Source organism: Podarcis liolepis (assembly GCF_965112155.1).
Source record: "Podarcis liolepis genome assembly, chromosome: Z".
Classification (NCBI taxonomy): domain Eukaryota; kingdom Metazoa; phylum Chordata; class Lepidosauria; order Squamata; family Lacertidae; genus Podarcis; species Podarcis liolepis.
The window spans coordinates 44,298,868-44,319,700 of NC_139570.1; the positions used below are offsets into that span (position 1 = coordinate 44,298,868).

The 20,833-nt window shown below is 43.2% G+C and overlaps 1 protein-coding gene across 2 annotated transcripts in view; it reads right to left on the reverse strand.

The window, feature by feature from the left end:
* The window catches only part of ASTN2 (astrotactin 2), a 706,126-nt gene that overhangs the window by 371,567 nt on the left and 313,726 nt on the right, over positions 1 to 20,833 (reverse strand). For both annotated transcript variants that reach the window (XM_083485710.1, XM_083485711.1), the window contains exon 6: positions 508 to 654. In XM_083485710.1, coding sequence (XP_083341836.1) covers positions 508 to 654 — 147 coding nt within the window. The remainder of the gene's footprint in view (positions 1 to 507; positions 655 to 20,833) is intronic.

Consider the following 20,833-nt stretch of genomic DNA (forward strand, 5'->3'; position numbering starts at 1 on the left):
CCAGCATATATTAGTGTATATTTATTTTTAAATTGGGAATGATGGATAATTCTTATTGTTAATGTGAGCTCATGATTATTTATCTCATATTTGCCATAAAAACTATATTTACATGAGGAAGGACATAAAAAACGATTAAAGAAATCCTTATATGTTACTGGGGGTAGGGGAATATAAATGGAATAATTTATACTATATTTTCATTGCTTGTTTTGTTATAAGTGTGTATCTGCAATTATAGATAACATATTCCTAATCAAATATGTACATTACGCACAATTTAATTTAAGCAGCAATAACAAGTTGAAAAAAGTCCTTTTATGAAAAACTGCACACTCTGGTTTTCTGCCACCCTAACAATCAGAGACAAGATGCTGAGCTAGATCAATTTAAAATAAAGATCCCAAACCCCTCTGCCCCAGATGGCCTATGACATCTTTAGGAAGCTTGGGGTGTGAGAGAAGGGCTCTGCAATTATCATCATAGCAGTGAGGCTGGTGCTCTTACCATCAGCAATGAAGTGCTCAGGAACGTGGAGTGTCACCTTGACAGTCAGTGGGCAGGACAGCTGAGTACCACACACCATGGCCAGGATGCAGGAGCTCACAGCAATTAAGGTAAGTGCTGTCTTGTTCACAGGGCTCTTCAGGGAACCTGGGAAGTAAAAGAAAAACTCAGTTACAATGTGAAGAGAAAGATCAGAGCCCATTCTCATCTCAATCACCATACTGAGGCATGATAAAGAAAGTTTTAGATTTGAGCCTTCAGACTACCTCTGACCAGAATTTTCATCACCAAGGTAGTAATGGCATTTTCAGTACCTTCTTGGGTAGCACCCCAACAATGGAGAGCATAAATAATTGAGTAATAGGCACAAAAAGCATTTTTGTGGTTGGGAGGGCTGGAATCCCAATACATTTTAAGCTAGAATAAGGTCTCCATCTTAGGATATTTAGTTCAAGAGAAACTCCTGTTCAAAAGCATGGTTATACATGTTCCTGTAAAAGAAGCCACACAGCCATGCTTTTTGAAGAGAAGTTTCTATTGAACTATTCCCCCCACCCACCAGGGAAGGGCTTTAGCTTGAAACATGTTGGGATTCCCATCTCCCCACTTGCCCACCTGCCTATAAAGCACTCCATTTTGAATTGATGACTCAATCCTTTATGATACCTATCTCTGTGGTCCCTTGCTAAAAAAGGAACAATGTGTGTTTGTGGAAAACCAGACTATGCTTCTCTTTGCCATCTCTCAGGGGTTCACCTACATTTACCTGCTACAGGTACCGTAATTGACATGTGCAGAAGGAACAACATCAAATCTGGTGCTGTGAAATTAGTCACTAAAGAAACTCCTTTGTTCGCCCTTCTTTGTGGATCTCATTTACAGAACACTTCAATCCCCCCTCCCTCAATCATATTGGAGCAGGGGAAATGTTATTAAACTTTAATTGATAAAGGAAGATAACTAAATAAAAGACACAAAACTATTTCCCCCTTACATTTTACATAAGAAGCTGTTGTCTTCTGAGAAACATCAATAGTTATATACAGTAATTTTTTTCTAAAGAAAATTAATACACTTTTTACATAAAAATTTTTAAAAAATCAAGTATTCTCCAATGTAGAACCATTTATAGGGAAATCAGCTGGAATTGCAGAGCACATAAAAGCTGGAACTTGGTATGAGCTACAATGGTACAGAGACAGCAAAATCCGTTTTGTTAGTCACAGAAAGCCTTTTCATCGCTCAAGGTCATTCTTGCAAAGGGCCTCTCACAGCAAGTGTGGGCTAAAATAATTTCTGACAGCATGAAGACAGGCTCTTTGCAGCCCAAATCTGATGCTAGACCAACCCCAGTACTGGAGAGCCATGAGGGTCAGACAGTGCTTCTCTGCCTCTCTCTGTGCCCTCTCCCTGTGGACCAACAGTCTTAACATCCCGCATGCCAAAAAGCTGACACCTAAGAAATTATTCAGAGCCAGCAGAACCTTTTGAGTCTATGCAGAGCCAAGATACACAGCAGCTCCAAGGAATATTGTGCTGCAGTTGGGCCTCCATCAAGACCAAAACTAGTTCTCCTGCGGATCTTGTTAATAAAGCCAGTTTAATGAGGGGAAAGTGCAAGTTGCAGTGCTAGCAGAAGAAAAATTGGCAACCCTACTGCACAACACAAAGGCCGTGAAACTAATTGAATGAAAGCCCGTTGCCCTTTCTGCCTTCAAGTTAAGAAGGCCAAAATGTTCTCTTTGCAAAAGAAAAAGAAACGGGGAGGGGGCTGCGGAAACAAGGAAAATGCCAACACCACATGAACATCGAATCCTCCTTTCCTGTAATAATTGGGTCAATTCTGCTATAATAACACAGTTTGAGCAAGAGCAGAGAACAGGCCACACAGATTTGAAAGTTAAGGAGAAATACATGCACCAAAACTAAATAAATATTTGTTCCAGGAAGGGAAGGATTTCAAAATCGGAACTGAATTGGCAGGCAAACCTTGCACACTGATTATTATTCTCTGAAAGACTGGACAGCTCCCTACAGGCAGACTAAACAGAATTGTAGGCTCACTCATACTTCTGCTTGCCCCATGCCTAGAAAGCATGGGTCTGAGAGCTTTTTCGGCTTGACCCTTAATTTCTAGGCCTGAGCAGTTTTTCCAGTGCCCTGCTCCTTTCCTAAGAAAAACCCACTCTTTAGCTCTAAATTGGAACAAATAGCAATCCATGGAAAACCCAATTGCCGTTTGCTCTGACTGAGAGCCAAAGTGCAGTTTTTCCCGGAGGAAAAGCAGCAGGACATGGGGAAGTGTGGATGAGTGCTTAGAGTTCATGCACTCAGTGAAGAACTGTCCCAGCCCCCAAAAAAGGTCCAAGATGCACTGGTTCCTTTTAAGACAGGCAAGTGCTCACATTACATAATTCTGCTGTTCCACACTAAAATATGTGTTGCATTCTACAAAGTATCTATCACAAACATAAAAGCCTTGATCTCAGCTTGATCCCAGGAGGTAAGTGGGGAAACCGCAGTAAGTGATCAAAACAGGCATCAGAAAAAAATCACTTTTGAGATTCTTAAAACATATTTTTAAACCATTTTAACTAAGCCTAAACTGGTTACAATAATGACATTTTAATGACTACCTGCTCCCATATGAGCCCACTTGGCTATGGTGGTTCATTTACCAGAAGCAATGTATTTAGCATTAACTCTGGAAGTGTATACTTGATTCTGACCAAGCTAAGCCACCTAGAACAAAATGTACATCAGTATGACACACACCCCCAATATCGCAGAATCACAGAACTGCAGAATTGTAGAAATGGAAGGTACTCCAAGGGTCATCTAGACCACCCCCTAGAAATGTGACCATAAAAACTTCTTCCCACCCCCAACCCAATTTAACAGCATCAAACATGGACGTGGGGAGGGAAATGCTCAATATGTTTTCCTGGACACTCGTTTTGCACCATTATCTTAGCTAGCAACTCGAACTACTGTTGCTTGTTTTCGTTAACAAGTAGGAATTGCTTAAATTGCTTTGGAATTGTAGTCAAATCTTTTACTTGAAAACTGATGCCACTACCTCTTGATTTTCAGGTCTCTGCCTTCAAAATGTTACTAGAGTTTCCGTACAACACAATATCTAGTTGTCAAACATTATTCAGTTGATTATTGAAATATGATTTAATAACACTTTCATAGTATTCTGAAAATGTTTTCCCAATGCCTGGATTAAGCATGTAGATTACAGGTGTCCCTTCAAATATTTTAACTGTTACACTTGGTTCGCTGTGATTAAAGTTAATGTCATCACATGGGGGGAGGGCTAAAGCTGGGACCTTTTGTATGTACTCTACCACTGAACTAAGTCCCTTCAATTGTTACTTGCAATAGGTAAATGGCTACTATTCCCCACCCCCCACCCCCATGATGTCAGAAAATCCTACTGCTATTTTACATCATTTTGATGGATATATTTAATGTATTGTACTTTTATTGTGTATTTATTTTTGTATTGATGTGTATTCATGCTGTTCGCTGCTTTGGGGACTAAAAAGCAGTACATAAATAAACCATACCATACAGCTAGTATTAGCCAATTATTTGGAGGCTCTTTAAAAAAGAAAGGAGACTTAATTGTTTTCAACTCTGTAACTTTCTCTGTACCTGGAGAGCATACACAATGTGCACATTGCATTTAAATACACACCAAGAGATAAATGACTTAACAGGAGACCTTTAAAAAACAGATGAATTTAAACTTTATGACCCAGCACTAACTAAACACACTGCAACAGAATCCTTGGATTTCAGGGCTTATTTTACGAACATGAAAGTAACACCTATTCATCCCTTGCCCCAGAAGCTTAAAGCTGTCAAGAAGCAGGTTTAGTCAAGAAATGAGAACATTAATTGATTCATTGATGGTTGGGGTAGTGAACAGTGCTCTGCTTCTACAGGAGTCACACACACACACACACACACACACACATCTGGGCTCTACGAGAGAAACATCTAGACCAGAGGTCAGCAACCTAAGGCCTATGGGCCGCTTCTGGCCCATGAGCTTCCTGGAACCAGCCCACGGCCGTTCCATGGATCGGCGTGGGGATTCCGTGCTCATTCTTTTAGTGCTGCCTTTTTTTTTTCTTGCCGCGGGGACCGACTTCCGGGTCAGAAGAGCACTAGAAATAGCACATGCATGCGCTGTTTCTGGCACACTTCCGGGGTGGAGGAGCACCCGTGCGCATGTGCACGCACTATTTCTGGCACTCCTCTGACCCAGAAGCACCTTGCAAACCCAGCAGAGTTTAAATTCAGGGGCAAGCTTTTTGTCTTGTGGGACAGGCTTTATACCTTTATGGTATGTTTCTGCAAAGACTCAACAGCTGAAATGTAGCTGAATGCTGAGCAGCAGAAGCTTCTCTCAAGAAGAAGAGTGTGCCCAGTGTAGTAATCCTTGAGGAAGAGGGCAAGAAAAGGCCCTGTAGCAAGAAACCCTTGTTTAAGAGAACAAAAGAGCAAGAAGGTTGCTTTTTTAAAGGGGGAGGCATGCAAGCCTTTGTTGTTGGGTTTTTTTAAACAGGAATGGCATCCAAGCATCATTGCCATTTTCAATCCAATCAGCTGCCACTTAATTAGTCTGGAAGGAAAGCTGGATTCTGAAACAAAGGCTCCCTGCGGTGCCCTGTAACCCTGGGCATGTAAGCAGTGTCTGCCAGTGTCACACACCTCCTGACCTCTCTTTCATGACATTTTCCATTGGCACCAATTAGATGTGCTCTGGACTCGCTGGGGGCAGACAGGCTGCTAGAGAAAACGTCCCATGAAGTGGCAGATTCCTCTGAAGATTCTGAAACCTTTCAAAAGAATGACAGAAGCCAGAAGTTGGGGGGTCAGCAAAGGGGAATAATAAGCACCCCAACATGGCTTACGTACCTTACAAGTTTCTTCTTCTCCTCTTATTGCACTGGAGGGTTAACTGGGTCTGCATTCACATTTTCTCAGCAATATCCTGTTAATTTCTGCTTTATAGCTGAGCTTTCACGTGGTGTAAAAGCCTCTACCAGAAATATAGGAGAATATGGTGCTCATTTCTGTGTTATTTGCAAACAGATTCCCCCCCCCCCTGAGTGCTAAACTTGTGTTATATTTCTGGTAGCAGATTTTACGTCACATACAAATATAATGCAGAATTTAATAGTTAGGGAAACACTGGGAAACCGGCACATTGCTAGATTTGATGGAGACATGCACAACTCTGTATGGATTTATGACTATCTTTAATAGCTCAACCTCCTCATAACAATATAGTCCTAAATCAACTTTATAAATACACAGTTGGGAAATCAGCCAACCAAGACATAATGAACTTTAATTACCCAATTTTTAATCAGCACAAATTTTGTTAACTGGAGCCAGATGTGGATGCCAAAATGCCTAGCAATCAGGTCTCTCTTTCCCACTCCACGGCAGCACTTGATATTTCATTGAAAATTCCCACCTCAAGATAATTACAGGAATATGGAAAAGAGCTGGGGAGGGGGGTGAATGGGTCATCCATGCTGCTTTGAACCTGCACCAATCTCATTAAGATGAAAGGAAGTCACTTGCGAGAAGCTCTGGTACACTGCAGCCACAAACTCACAGCAGCCCTATGTGTGTGGGAGGAAAGGGGAGGAAACTGTAGGAACACCTCAAGGAAGCAACCAAGCATGGCAAAATTGCCCATGTACATGCCCAGTATGCTTTCGCAGACTTAAGGGAGGGGTAAGAATTGCCCACCAAACACCAAAGAAGGTCACTGTGTAGTAACTATCCAGAGTTATGTTCAGGCAGAGACTCATTAAGGCAATTCACATTACCAAGTATCCTGCAACTCAAAAACTAATTACAAATTAAGGTAAAGGTAAAGGACCCCTGAATGGTTAAATCCAGTCAAAGGTGACTATGGGGTGTGACACTCATCTTGCTTCAGGCCGAGAGAGCTGGCGTTTGTCCACATACAGCTTTCCAGGTCATGTGGCCAGCATGACTAAACCGCTTCTGGCGCAACAGGACACCGTGGCAGAAACCAGAGAGCACATGGAAATGCTGTTTACCTTCCTGCCACAGTGGTACCTCTTTATCTACTTGCACTGGTGTGCTTTTGAACTGCTAGGTTGGCAGGAGCTGGGACAGAGCAACAGGAGCTCACCACCAACGAGCGGATTCAAACCGCTAACCTTCCAATTGACAAGCCCAAGAGACTCAGTGAGGCATTGCATGGAAGGGGCAGTTGGGAGACAGGTTTGCTGTTAAATCTCTGCAGTCTACATTGCTTGTTCTCAAGGCTACTTTTGAAATTATTCTGCTTACCTAGTGATGGGTGAATCTGCCATTTTTTTGCTTCTCTCAGTTTCTCATTTCCACATGAGTTTATGATTTTTTTAAAAAAAAATAGCAGCATTTTAGTGTGCATTTCTTTTAATATATGCTCATTTTTGTTATGCAATTTTGCTTAACCTGACCATTTTTCCAAGGCAATTTCTTCAAATACAATCTATTTTTCGTATGTTATTTGCACAAACGTCTTCGTTTTCATATCCATCTATCGTATATCTATCTATCTAATCTCCATGCATATATATGGATCATCAAGTTCAGAACCCTATTTTGCTGTTCTAGGTGTTCCCAGCAGATGAAATTATCTAGCTGGCTGCCAGATGGAGGGAGAGTCTTCTTGGTGATGGCACCCCAGCTGTGGAATAACTTCCCATTTTATTATTTTATATGGTGAGTGCCCAGCGAAAAACATTATTGGAAAGCCTACATAAATTCCATAAATAAATAGCTGAAGCACTGCATAAAGCCGCCCCACATGCTAATCAAAGGGTGCAAGATTACCTCTGTTAAATAAACCACAATAAAACAAGCAAAGAAAAAGAAATTCCTTAATTTATGGATTATGAAATTTGTCCCATTGTCAATCAGGTGAATTCTACATCAAAAGAAACACAGAATGCTATAGGAGCATGGGAAAGCCCCCAGTTGTTTGTATTATGTTGCTTCCTGAAGCTCTCACTTGACAAAAAATGGTTTCTAGTACTTATGGCTGAAAAGATGTGTTTTCAATTATGTGGATACTGCCTGGTGTAACCTGCAAAGTCGGAGGGAGGTGCAGTAGCATTTTCAGCATAGGGGGGAGAGATTTCAGCAGCCTGCATAGTTTATTGCTTATTTCCATTTTTAATAACAAAGTAGAATTATGCAAACTAATATATCTTCTTGGTTTACACAAACTGCATTTAGATCTTTTTGCTCAAAATGTGGGGTGGAGTGTGGGTGGATCTTGAAAGAATGTTGTTGGCATAGAGCAGGGGTAGCCAGAGGCATTTTGGAACCTGAAGTGAAATGCCCCACTGCTGCCCCCCACGACGGGGGAGGGGGAACTCCACAGAACCATATCTAGGGGGATCTAGCCAGGGTTTCTGTCCCGGGTGAAGCCTCCAGAGGGGCACCATTGAGGCTCCCAAACTCTCAGCATATTTGGGCTTCAGCCGAAGAGAAAGATGAAAAAGTGAACTGTTTATTTCATAACTGATCCCTGTGGAAGAAGAAACAGATGGAAATCTGCTGGGAGTTTTAAGGAAGACTTTTTGAAAAAGGAGCTAGAACATATTTTCTTTTCTGAAAAAGCCATACTTCTGTTTATTTATAGACAGCATTTCAACTCAAAAAAAGTTCAGGAGGTAAACTTAAAAACGATTTAAAAGTATACCAAAAAAAGGCCAATATTGGAAAACCACATAAAACTGACTAAAATCTCTACTTATCTCCAAACTGCTAGAATAAATAAAAGCGTGTTCACCTTTGAAAGAAGATCAGGGAAGTTGAAGTTGAGGGTTGAAGAACTAGTCCACTGCCAATTTAGCACAAATGCCTTTAAAATCTCTCCCCCCCCCCCCTTCTATACAAATATTTTTGCTTTATTCTCTCTTTTTCCTCTTTCTTGAAAAAAAACCCCAATGATTAATTAACTATACACAAAGAATTGTGTTCAGTGCTCAATGGATGAAATTCCACTCATAAGTTAACTGATTTCGAATCGTAAACAGTGTAACTATAAAACCTAAAGTATATTTCTGTTAATGCTCTGAACACTAATTAGGCCACTTCTTATGCAATGATTTTGGCTTAAACAATAAAGTTTACCAACCTTACTTTCATATGTTGGCTACTTAGCCAAGAATAAACAAGTTATTCTTAGCTAAGTAAGAAGTTAGTAGGGTTGCCATACTGTATTTCAAAAAGTGAAAATCCAGACACAAACTTCCCTGAAAAGGGAAATTCTGGGAACTGTAGTTTAAACAGTCACAACAAAAATGTCAAAGCTGGTTCACAAAGGTCAGTGGATGAGGTGCATCAGCAGGGTGATTGTTCAATCTAAGCATTTTAAATTGTCATCTATTAAGGAGATCATTGTGTCTCAACTGGTGCATTGCCTTAAAAATATTTGACAGCTTTTCAACAATATTTGACTGGTGATATGCCCAATCCTACTGAATTTTCATTCACAAGAGAGGAGTCAATAGAGCTGAGCATATGACTGGTGTCATCAATCTCTCTCTTTACTAACAGTAATGTATTCTGTCAGAGAGCAGTGCAAAACAATGGGCTATCATTGGGCTTCTTTTGGTTTTGTCCATAGATACACACCTCAGGAGTGGACTCTCACTTAAAAAGAGAAAGCCAAGTCTATCAGAATCAGTATTAACTGGAGAACACTTTCCACCTAGTCTACCCCTCTTCCTTAACCAGTAGTCCAGCAATTGACATGTTGAGGAGGTACATAAATGAGGCTACCTGTAGAGTAAAGAGGATAATTTGTCTGATGAAGGCAGAATCCGCACACACCTCCCTCTCCAAAGCAATAATCTGCCATGGGTGATAATTTGCAGCAGGATCAATGGAGACAGCAAAATCGTTGGCTTAAGCAGCAGGAACTGCCAACTCCCACAACGGAGCACTCTGCATGTTCTATTCAGCCTGAAGAGTCCTTGAAGCCTTTTGCTAATCTGTCTCTAATACTCAGTCTCAGTAGACTTTAGGAGTTTTAATGCCTGATGCATTGAAATAAATATGCTTTTCTGTAAAGACCATAATGCTTCAAATATTGATCTCTTGTGTGTGCGTGCACGAGCACACACAGGGTACACTGGCAATCTTATGTGAACATTACTGTATTCCCCACTGTTTTAAGCCAGATACTGATGCATACAAAACCTATGAAAAGTCCTATGGCAAATAACCTTTTACAAGCCAACAAATTCATCATATTATGGAGTCCCAATAGGGAGAGGGAGGAGAAAATGGTGCTGCAAACAGAATAAATGGAAATACAAAGCCAACAAGGAGTGAATGGGCCCTGGAGGCTGACTAGCTCATAGTTCATGCATTAACTGCGGGCATTTATGGCCAGAATGCAAATCACGGTGTGCACAGCTGCCCAAGAGAAGGTGCAGGTTCCAAAGATATGTGGGCTGGTGATGTGGCTGAGAGGATGAGGGCTGGCCAAATTGTCAGTGGCACAAATAGAAGTGTGGAAATCCTGATCAACAAGTTTCAAGGAGAATTTCCCCGTTCAAGAAGGGAACCAAAATAATGTCTCCTTATTTCCAGTTTAAGTTTGTCAAACTGCAGCAATTGATCAGTATCTCTCAAATACAAACAAACCATGTAACATATGCAACTTCAACAGGAATAGGAAATGGGTTGCCAAATTTGTGCAGATAATCCCAAAAGATGAACAGTCCTGACAGAGAGACATTAAACAAACAAACAAACAAAAAAATCCCACAGCCAAAGAAAATGTCCTTTCTTAGAAAAAGGTCCTGTTGAGGACACTATCAGCATGGATCGGTTCTCCCCCCCCCCTTTTTTTTCTTTTGGAAATGGATAAATCCAATTAAAGCTGCCATTTATTCCTATTTTTTGAGCTGCCTGGCTATTCCTACTGCAGGGAGTCCTGGATACTGGTGGGCACCATTTCATTTCATTTTTATTCAAAAAATGCCCCTGGAAGAGGACACAAGGCACTGTCCTTGAAGTTGAAATGGGGAGAGAGGAAAACCCCACCCCCAACCTGAGCTCTTTGGGATATAAAGTCACTATGCAGTTTGGAAAGTTGTTTGCTTGCTATGCATTTGCATACCTGCTAAAATGTAATAACTAGATTTCACATTCAAGTTTTTAACATCAAGAAGTAGGATTTCATCTCCATTTGGGAACAACTATGGGATGTGGGTGGCGCTGTGGTCTAAACCACAGAAGGTCGGCGGTTCGAATCCCTGCAATGGGGTGAGCTCCAGTTGCTTGGTCCCTGCTCCTGCCCACCTGCACGTCAAAGTGCAAGTAGATAAATAGGTACCACTCCGGCGGGAAGGTAAACGGCGTTTCTGTGCACTGCTTTGGTTCGCCAGAAGCAGCTTAGTCATGCTGGCCACATGACCCGGATGCTGTCTGCAGACAAACACCAGCTCCCTCGGCCAGTAAAGCGAGATGAGCACCACAATCCCAGAGTCGTTTGTGACTGAACTAAACAGTCAGGGGTCCCTTTACTTTTACCTTTTTACATGCCATTTTGAATCAAGCTGGTGGGTTGAACTTTTCAAAACTGCTCTCATTTTAAGCATTGATTTCAAAACTGAATTGATTCTTTAGTTTATTCAAATTCCCAGGGGAATGCCAGGTACAAAGCTGAAGTGTCTGTAACCTGAAGTGTCTGTAACCCGAGGTACCATTGTAAAGTATAAGCCTTTTTCCACCAGGTCTGGGAGGGGAGAGCCCCGACAGACTCCAGATACAAAACTGATGCTGCTAAAGAAGCAAGAGGCGATCTTGGCCGTCTTGTTAGTGCAGACCCAGGTCACTGAGCCTGAGCTTCCACAGCTGCCACCCACCACGAACCACCACTGGCAGCAACAGCAGCAGAAATGTTCTATGATTAAGATATGATTCTATATTATGCTCTATGATTATTTTATTAGGGCTGACATACATTTGGACGTAGACGGAATACTGCATTTTGGGGGGGGGAAGTCTCTCTTTTTTTAGATATTGCTCAACAACTTTGCCAAATTGTTGAAATTATTGGAAGGGTCCCCTAGTGTCATCTAGTCCAGCCCCCTGCAATGCAGGAATCTCAGCCAGATCATACATGACAGGTATCCACCCAACCTCTGCTTAAAAACCTCCAAGGAAGGAGAGTCCACTGCCTCTGGAGGGAGACTGTTCCACTGTCGAACGGCTCTTACTCTCAGAAAGCTCTTCCTGATGTTTAGTAGGAAACTCCTTTCTTGTAACTTCAAGCAATTGGTTTGGGTCTTAGCCTTCAGAGCAGGAGAAAACAATGTGGGTTGTAAAATAAAAATAAAATGGTATAGAAATGAAATAAATTATTTAATAAATCACGCAGCACCTGGTTGAAGACAATTCTTCTTGCACGCTCTCTAATGCCCGGTGTTGTTGTTTTTTAAAATAGTGCCCGTCAACAACTAGGAACATGAGCACCCCTGGTAGTTGCATCTACCCCACTTTCTCTCTCTCTACCCCGCCACAAATCATCTAAACGCCCACTCTGCAAAAAGGGTGGCAGTATAGGTGCAGTAGGCTTTTTGTTCCACGTTGCATCCTCCAAACACTTTCTTTTCTGTCCATATTGTTTCCGGAGAAGAAGTGGATGTCAGGTAAACATAGCAAACATACAGCCTGCCTGTCTGCCTGCCCAGAACTGAGGAGCTCAGTTTTTAGTTTCACTTCTAAACCACTTTATTTATAGGAAAGCATTCAGACATGGCTTAAAAAAAAAAAAAATCCCACTAAGCTGTGTACAATATAAAAACAATAAACGGTAAAGGTAAAGGACCCCTGACAGTTAAGTCCAGTCACAAATGACTCTGGGGTTGTGGAACTCATCTCGCTTTACAGGCCGAGGGAGCCAGCATTTGTCCACAGACAGTTTTTCCGGGTCATGTGGCCAGCATGACTAAGTGCAACGACTGGTGCAACGGAACACTGAAACCAGAGCAGTGCACAGAAATGCTATTTACCTTCCCGCCAGAGCGGTACCTATTTATCTACTTGCACTTTGACATGCTTTTGAACTGCTAGATTGGCAGGAGCTGGGACCAAGCAACAGGAGCTCACTCCATTGCAGGGATTCATACCGCTGACCTTCTGAACAGCAAGCCCAAGAGGTTCAGTGATTTACACCACAGTGCCACCTGCATCCCACAAAAAAAAAACCAACAGTAAAGAATATCATTAAAACAAAAATGCAACATAAAGGCAGCAGTATAAAAGCACTATTTTTAAAACAAAAGATGAAAAAGCCACACCTGGAAGCAGGAGCATGGGTGGCTCTGCGCTCAGACTTGTTCTGCATTTTCCATCAGTTGTGTGAATTCGCTGTGTATTTGATATGCATTTGATGCCTATATAGCATTGAAGCTATATAAACCTTTTACCTACATAAACCTGTGCTTAAGAGACACCATGCCAAATTTTATCACATATTAAAACATTTATGGAGGTCCTATTATTCAAAACACATTTCGCTTTTTGATTGGAAATATTATTATTATTTTCATTCTTGAAAGTCCAATTAGTTCTCTCTTTATTCGCATTGCTGATGGGCTTTCTGTGCCTCCCTCCCTCCCTCTCTCATTCCTCCAGATTGGACAATTAAAATCAATGGAGTCAACTTTGCTTTCATTTCCCTGCTCTGGAATCAGATGAGAATCATTGTTACATTGAGGAAAACTATTTATAGATATCTTTTAGATAGATTTTTGCATAGCGCTGTTCTTCAGTACAAATCAGATGAAATCGTGGCTGATTCATTGCTGTCATATGCCTTAAACCAGAGTTGAATTCTGGGTCAGATCAAAGACAACAGGAGCCTCAGTGCAAGAATGAAATAGATATGATGTGATAAAATAGTGATAAAATAATTGATCCTGTCAAGAAGCAGGGGGCCATTCTGTTGATCAGAGCTTCTGGCTGAAGTCTTCTCAGGTTTACCTTGAAGTAATTTCCACTGAAGTCAGTGGGGTTTCTGAATAAACCATGCACAGAACTTTGCTGTCAGGCTTAGGTAAGGACAAAGCTAACCATACTGTCAGTTACACACCTCTAGGTTCTACTATGACCTGTTTTCAATGGGCTCCAGAGTAAACAGGGAACTTGCAAGCAACCAGACCAAGGGGGCAGAAACCAAAGCTGTACCCAGGGCCAGTCCAAGGTCAGAGTCCAAGCAAATCAATTAAACATTACAACCCTACTAATAAACCTGTGTGATGGGGACACCACCATTCACTTTTCAATAATTCCAACCAGTGGCGTAGCGTGGGTTGTCAGCACCCGGGGCAAGGCAAGTAATTTGCGCCCCCTAACCCGTTGATTTGCGCCCCCTAACCCTAACCCTCAGATGTTGCGCCCGGTGCAGCCGGCCCCCCCTGCACCCCCCACGCTACGCCACTGATTCCAACCCTGCTTTATGCCCTCAAAGACTTACAATTTACCCTGCTTGTTAGACAAAGCAGCAATACCCTTGTAAGCCACCCCTCCTTTGCCTCCCCAGCAAACATGGTAGTATTTTATTCCCTGTGAAACAAGAGGCTCATTACCATGCTGCGGGCATGAGTGGAACGATTAGTAAAATTTGTTACCTGCATGCTTGGAACAAAATTAAATTAAAAGTGTTGCTTTGCTGTCAAGATAAGGACCAAGCTAGAGTGCAAATACTCAATTACTTTGGTAAGACTGTATCAGATGCAATAAAAAAAAAACCATCCAAAAACCTGGACCGCTGGGAACAGATGTAAATGTCATTATCTCTATTGCAGCCCTGGGGAAGTTAAAGAGGCAACTGAAGCAAAACAGAGCCCTAATCACTAAGACAGGAAGGGGAGACAGGTTTTGTGTGGCATGTTGGAATAATGGGTGATAGGCCAGGGGGGTTAGTGGGGATGTGGATGGGGACAGTTTGCCTGCTTTTCCCTTCCATGCTTTAAGCATGGACTGTGTGAACCTGTTCAGTATTGTGGGGATTTTCTTTAGTTTGTTTTGGAGAAAAGGGTATGTCATTGTAGGGAAGCGGACACGGAGCAATGGATCCAAACTACAAGAAAGAAGATTCCACCTAAACATTAGGAAGAACTTCCTGACAGTAAGAGCTGTTCGACAGTGGAATTTGCTGCCAAGGAGTGTGGTGGAGTCTCCTTCTTTGGAGGTCTTTAAGCAGAGGCTTGACAACCATATGTCAGGAGTGCTCTGATGGTGTTTCCTGCTTGGCAGGGGGTTGGACTCGATGGCCCTTGTGGTCACTTCCAACTCTATGATTCTATGATTCTATGTTTTCGATGGTGTCTCTCTCTAAGTGGACCCATTGCTTTGTCTCATCTTCTAGAATATATGGGATTATGTGGCACACTTGGTTGGCAATGTAAGATGATTCTATGTTGGGGATTCCCCATCCTCCTTTTGTGGGGGGAGGTGCAGGTATTTGGGGCTTATTCGTGGCTTTTTGTGTGAGAAAATAAACGAGTGCAGTTTTTTCTGCCACTTCTGCAGCTGGGTTGGGGGAACCCAGATTGGGAGGGTTTGGAACAAATAGGTTAGTTTTGGGAGGGTGATTATTTTGATCATGGCTATTTTGTCTGAGAGGATAAAGTTGGTGTCATTTGTTCAAGTCTCTGTTGATTTGTCACCACAAGGGCTTGTAATTGTGGAGGTATTATAGTTTGCTGAGGTTTCTGGTTATTTTAACCCCTGGATATCTGAATTTGGTGTAGCAGAGTTTGATCTTTGTGATGTTGGTGAATTCCTTTTGGGGATGCAGGGGGGCGGGGTGTTGAAGCACACAGCCTCAGATTTTGCAAAGTTTACTTGTAGGCCCAACACCTTTGGAATATGTTGAGTTCTTTGGTTAGGGTGGTTGCTGTGTTTATGGGGTCTGGTGTTGTGACCATCAGTTTGCCTGCGAAGAGCCCTAGTTTGAAGGTTTTACCTTTTATTTCCACACCCTTGATAACTGGGGTTCTTGGAGTATGATTGCTAGGGGTTCCAGGGTCAAGATGAATAGGAAGGGAGACAGTGGAATCCCTTTTGGGGGCTTCTTTGGGTTGCTATGGTATTGGAATCCATATTCTTAACTCTGCATTTTGCTGAGGCTTGGGAGTAAATTTGTTTGAGGTATGTAGGATAATAGATATTTCCATTTTATAACTACTACTACTACAACAACAAAATATTTATACCCCACCCATCTGACTGGGTTTCTCCAGCCACTCTGGGCGTCTCTCAACAGAATATTAAAAACACAATAAAACATCAAACTTAAAAAACTTCCCTAAACAGGGCTGCCTTCAGATGTCTTCTGAAAGTCTTGTTTATTTCCTTGACATAAAAGCTGTGTACACAGTGGTAGCTCCGGTTGCGGAAGAGATCCGTTCCGGAGGTCAACCCAGATCCCGAGGTTATCGTAACCGGAGAGACCACTTTTGCGCACACACGCTTCTGCGCATTTGCTCGTGGCAAAAACCCAGAAATATACTTCTGGGTTGCCGCTTACATATCCCAAAGTTTACGTAACTGCAGGGATACGTAAGTGGAGGTATGACTGTAATTCTTTTATCTCCTTGACATCCACAGAGAGAGGGTGCCACTACCAAGAAGGCCTTCTGCCTGGTTCCCTGTAACTCCACTTCTCACAGTGAGGGAAGCAGCAGATGACCCTCAGAGGAGGACCTCAGTGTCAAGGCTGAGCAATGGGGGAGGAGAAACTCCTTCAGATATACTGGGCCGAGGCCATTTAGGGCTTTAAAGGTCAGCACCAACACTTTGAATTGTGTTCGGAAATGTACTGGGAGCTAATGGAGGTCTTTCAGGACCAGTATTATATGGTCTCGTTTGCCACTCCCAGTTACCAGTTTAGTTGCCGCATTCTGGATTAGTTGTAGTTTCCGGGTCACCTTCAAAGGTAGCCCCACGTAGAGCGCATTGCAGTAGTCCAAGTGGGTGATAACTAGAGAATGCACCACTCTGGCGAGACAGTCTGCGGGCAGATAGGGTCTCAGCCTGCATACCAGGTGGAGCTGGTAGACAGATGCCCTGGACACAGAATTGACCTGCGCCTCCATGGACAGCTGTGAGTCCAAAATGACTCCCAGGCTGCACACCTCGTCTTTCAGGGGGCACAGTTACCCCATTCAGGACCAGGAAGTCCCCCACACCCGCCCATCCCCTGTCCCCCCAAAACAGTACTTCTGTCTTGTCAGAATTCAGCCTCAATCTGTTAGCTGTCATCCATCCTCCAACTGCCTCCAGGCACTCACCCAGGACCTTCACCGCCTTCACTGGCTCTGATTTAAAAGAGAAGTAGAGCTGGGTATCATCCGCATACAGATGAACCCCCAGAACCCCCTGATAATCTCTCCCAGTGGCTTCATATGGCTGTTAAAAAGCATGGGGGAGAGGATGGAACCCTGAGGCTCCCCACAAGTGAGAAGCTTGGAATCCGAACACTCATCCCCCAACACTACTTTCTGAACACCAGCCCCTCTAGCTGGTCCAGAAGGATGTCATGGTTGGTGGTATCAAAGGCTGCTGAGAGATCCAGAACTAGGAAACTGCTTTCACCATTGTCCCTAGCCTGCCGGAGAGCATCGACCAGCACGACCAAGGCAGTTTCAGTCCCAAGGTGAGGCTTGAATCCCAATGGAAAGGGATTCAAATGGTCTGCATCCTCCAGGTATGCCTGGAGTTCTTCTGCAACTAAGCAATCAAAGGCTTTAAGGATGTCTAGGAACATGATCGCCAGTGAGAGTTTGGTTATTTTGCTGTGTTCAGGAAATTCAGTAGTTCAGTAGTTTCCTAATGGGGACTGTTGTGTTGTGACCAAGGACAAAACTTGCAGAGTCCAGGGGGGCAGAGGCATTTTGAGCCAACAGTCATTACTTGGCTATTCCAGTAGCCTTTCGTAAAACATGAAATATTTTTTTTTTTTTTATAAAATTTTTATTGGTTTTACAAAATTTTTAAAAGACAAATAAACACTAAAAGAGACAAACAAACACGCATAGTTTCAAACATATTTTCATATAAACCTCTTTTCTTGGACTTCCCCATACCCCCCCTCTCTGCATCCCAATGTCCATACTTCAACTAGCAACTCCCAATTGTTACTTTCAAATCTCTGTCATCTTAGTCCCTTTTTTTATATTCTAACCTTATCTCCCTGTACCCCTTTGTTTCTGAAAAAAACATGAAATATTTTTGCACCTCTCACAGTTTTACCTGTTCAAGTCCATATACATATCCTCCACTCCCTCTAACAAACTGCAGAGTAAGATTTCATTTTATTACCATGTCAATGAGCATCTCTGCCTAATACTCCCTGCCACCAGTGGCGTTAGCTATAGGGGGTGGAGGGGGCTTCGGCTCCCACAATATATTGGGGCAGGGGGAAGCGCTCCCCAGTACTGAGGGGACTGCCACTCCCCACCGCTGCCAGGTGCCCTCTGCACACCCCAGCTCCAGCCTCTGGCTGGCAACCCAGGACCTGGGCAGGGGCTGGGACAAGCAAGCACAGAGATCGCCCTCCATACTTCCTGCTCTGCCCCGCCCCTCCCATGCCAGGCAACATCACATGACAGGTCATGTGATTCATCACCGCACCTCCTAAATGTGGGGGGCAAGCCAGCGCTCCTGCCTGCCACTCAATGTAGATATAATAAATCATGTCTAGCATCCAGTCTAATGAATGTGAAAGCTTGCTCAGTACCATTTTAGGGCTACTTCAGTTGGCTTTGGCACCCAATGGCACCTCCTGTACTCTACGCAAGCAGCACACCCTCAGGAGTCACACCCATCAGCAGCCCTACTAGGCACCCTTCTTGAGCATTTGTTTGCATGGCTGGAATGTGTGAACTGTGATAACAACAGCAATGCAAGGATTGAATCCACCCCCTGGAGCAAATGGCTTCCCCTCACTGCATGGGCTGCCCCTGTCTGATAATGCCTCTTGCTGGTCTGGATGGAGGATAGAAAGGGATGTGAAAATGTAGGAGGCCCAGGGTTCACTCTGATTGTTTAGAAATACACAATCGCTTTGAGGTCCTCTCCCCTAGCATGGAAGACGAAGAGCAGACTCCATTTGAGGATCTCTCCCTCATTACAGTCGATCAGGTATATGAAGACGAGCAGCAAAGTCAGTCCTCAGGGAATGTGCAGGCGACCTTGGAACAGACAGCTCACAGAAGAACCCCGACCAAACCCAAGAGGAGGCGTGTAGTGGTGATAGGGGATTCCCTACTGAGGGGAACAGAAGCAGTGATCTGTGGGCCTGACAAGATGTCTCGGGAAGTGTGCTGTCTCCCCGGGGCTAAGATCCAAGATGTAACTGAACGACTGCAAAAAATCATAAAACCCACTGACGAATACCCCTTCCTCTTGGTTCATGTGGGAACCAATGACACTGCAAACAATAGCCTCCAGAAGATCAAAAGAGACTACGAGGCTCTCGGCAGGAAATTGAAGCAACTAAATGCACAAATTGTCATCTCGTCTGTCCTCCCAGTTGAACGACGTGGCCCAGGGAGAGAGGGGAAAATAGTGGAAGTGAACAGCTGGCTTCGCAAATGGTGTAAACAGGAACGGTTTGGATTCTTAGATCACGGACTGCAGTTTCTTGAAGATGGACTTCTGGCAAGTGATGGGCTGCACCTCACAACGGTTGGGAGAAATGTTTTTGCCAAAAATCTCAGAAACCTCATCAGGAGGGCTTTAAACTGACTAATGTGGGGGAGGGAGACAGTGCTCCTGAAGGTAGGAGTCTATCAATTTATGAAGATGATCATCCAAATGTCATAGACCAAATGGAGCAAACAGCACGCGGACCTAGTGGAGGGAGGAAAAAATCCTTAAATAAGAGACACGGGGGAATGATTAATGGACTTCAATGTCTGTACACTAATGCGCAAAGCATGGGAAATAAACAAGATGAGCTTGAGCTCTTGGTACAGCAAACTAAATATGACATAATAGGCATCACTGAAACCTGGTGGGATAAGTCCCACGATTGGAATGTAATAATGGGGGGATACAATCTATTTCAGAGAAACAGACCAGACAAGAAAGGAGGAGGAGTGGCGTTATATGTCAGGGATGTGTATACCTGTGAAGAGATCCAAGATTTAGAACCTCAAAGCCAAAGTGAGAGCATTTGGGTCAAAATTAAGGGAGAGAAGAATAACAGAGACCTCATTGTGGGAGTTTACTATAGATCCCCAAGCCAAACGGAGGACATAGATGCTGCCTTCCTGGAACAGATGGCCAAGCATGCAAAAGGAAGGGAGATAGTAGTAATGGGGGACTTCAATTACCCGGATATTTGTTGGACGTCAAACTCAGCCAAGAGCATAAGGTCAAACAGATTCCTCACTGGCCTTGCAGACAACTTCATTGTCCAGAAAGTGGGAGAAGCAACAAGAGGAACAGCCATTTTAGATCTGGTCCTAACCAATGTTGATGACCTGGTTAGTGGGGTAGATGTGGAAGGATCATTAGGCGCGAGTGATCATGCTCTTCTGAAGTTTACTATACAGCGGAAAGTAGCAGCCAAGCATACTAGGACTCAATTTCTTGACTTTAAGAAAGCCGACTTCATAAAACTTAGGGAAGTGCTGGGTGAGATCCCATGGACAGCAATACTAAAAGGAAAGGGAGTTCATGATGGCTGGGAGTTTGTTAAGAGGGAGATAGTAAAAGCACAATGTCAGGCAATACCAATGAGACGAAAACATGGAAGGTGCCTAAAGAAACCAGGGTGGCTATCTAAAGAACTTTTAACTGAATTAAGATTAAAAAAGGATGTGTACAAAAAATGGAAAAGGGGGGAAACCACCAAAGAGGAATTCAAACAAATAGCCAGCACGTGTAGACACAAAGTCAGAAAAGCTAAAGCACAGAATGAACTCAAGCTTGCTAGAGAGGTTAAAAGCAACAAAAAAGGCTTTTATGGGTATGTTCGTAGCAAAAGGAAGAACAAAGAAACAGTGGGGTCACTCAGAGGAGAAGATGGTGAAATGCAAACAGGGGACACAGAAAGGGCTGAACTCCTCAATGCCTTCTTTGCCTCAGTCTTCTCCGATAAAGAAAACAATGCCCGACCTGAAGAATTTGGAGCAAATGATTCAGCAAAGGAAACACAGCCCAGAATAACTAAGGAGATAGTACAAGAATATTTGGCTAGATTAGATGTATTCAAGTCTCCAGGGCCAGATGAACT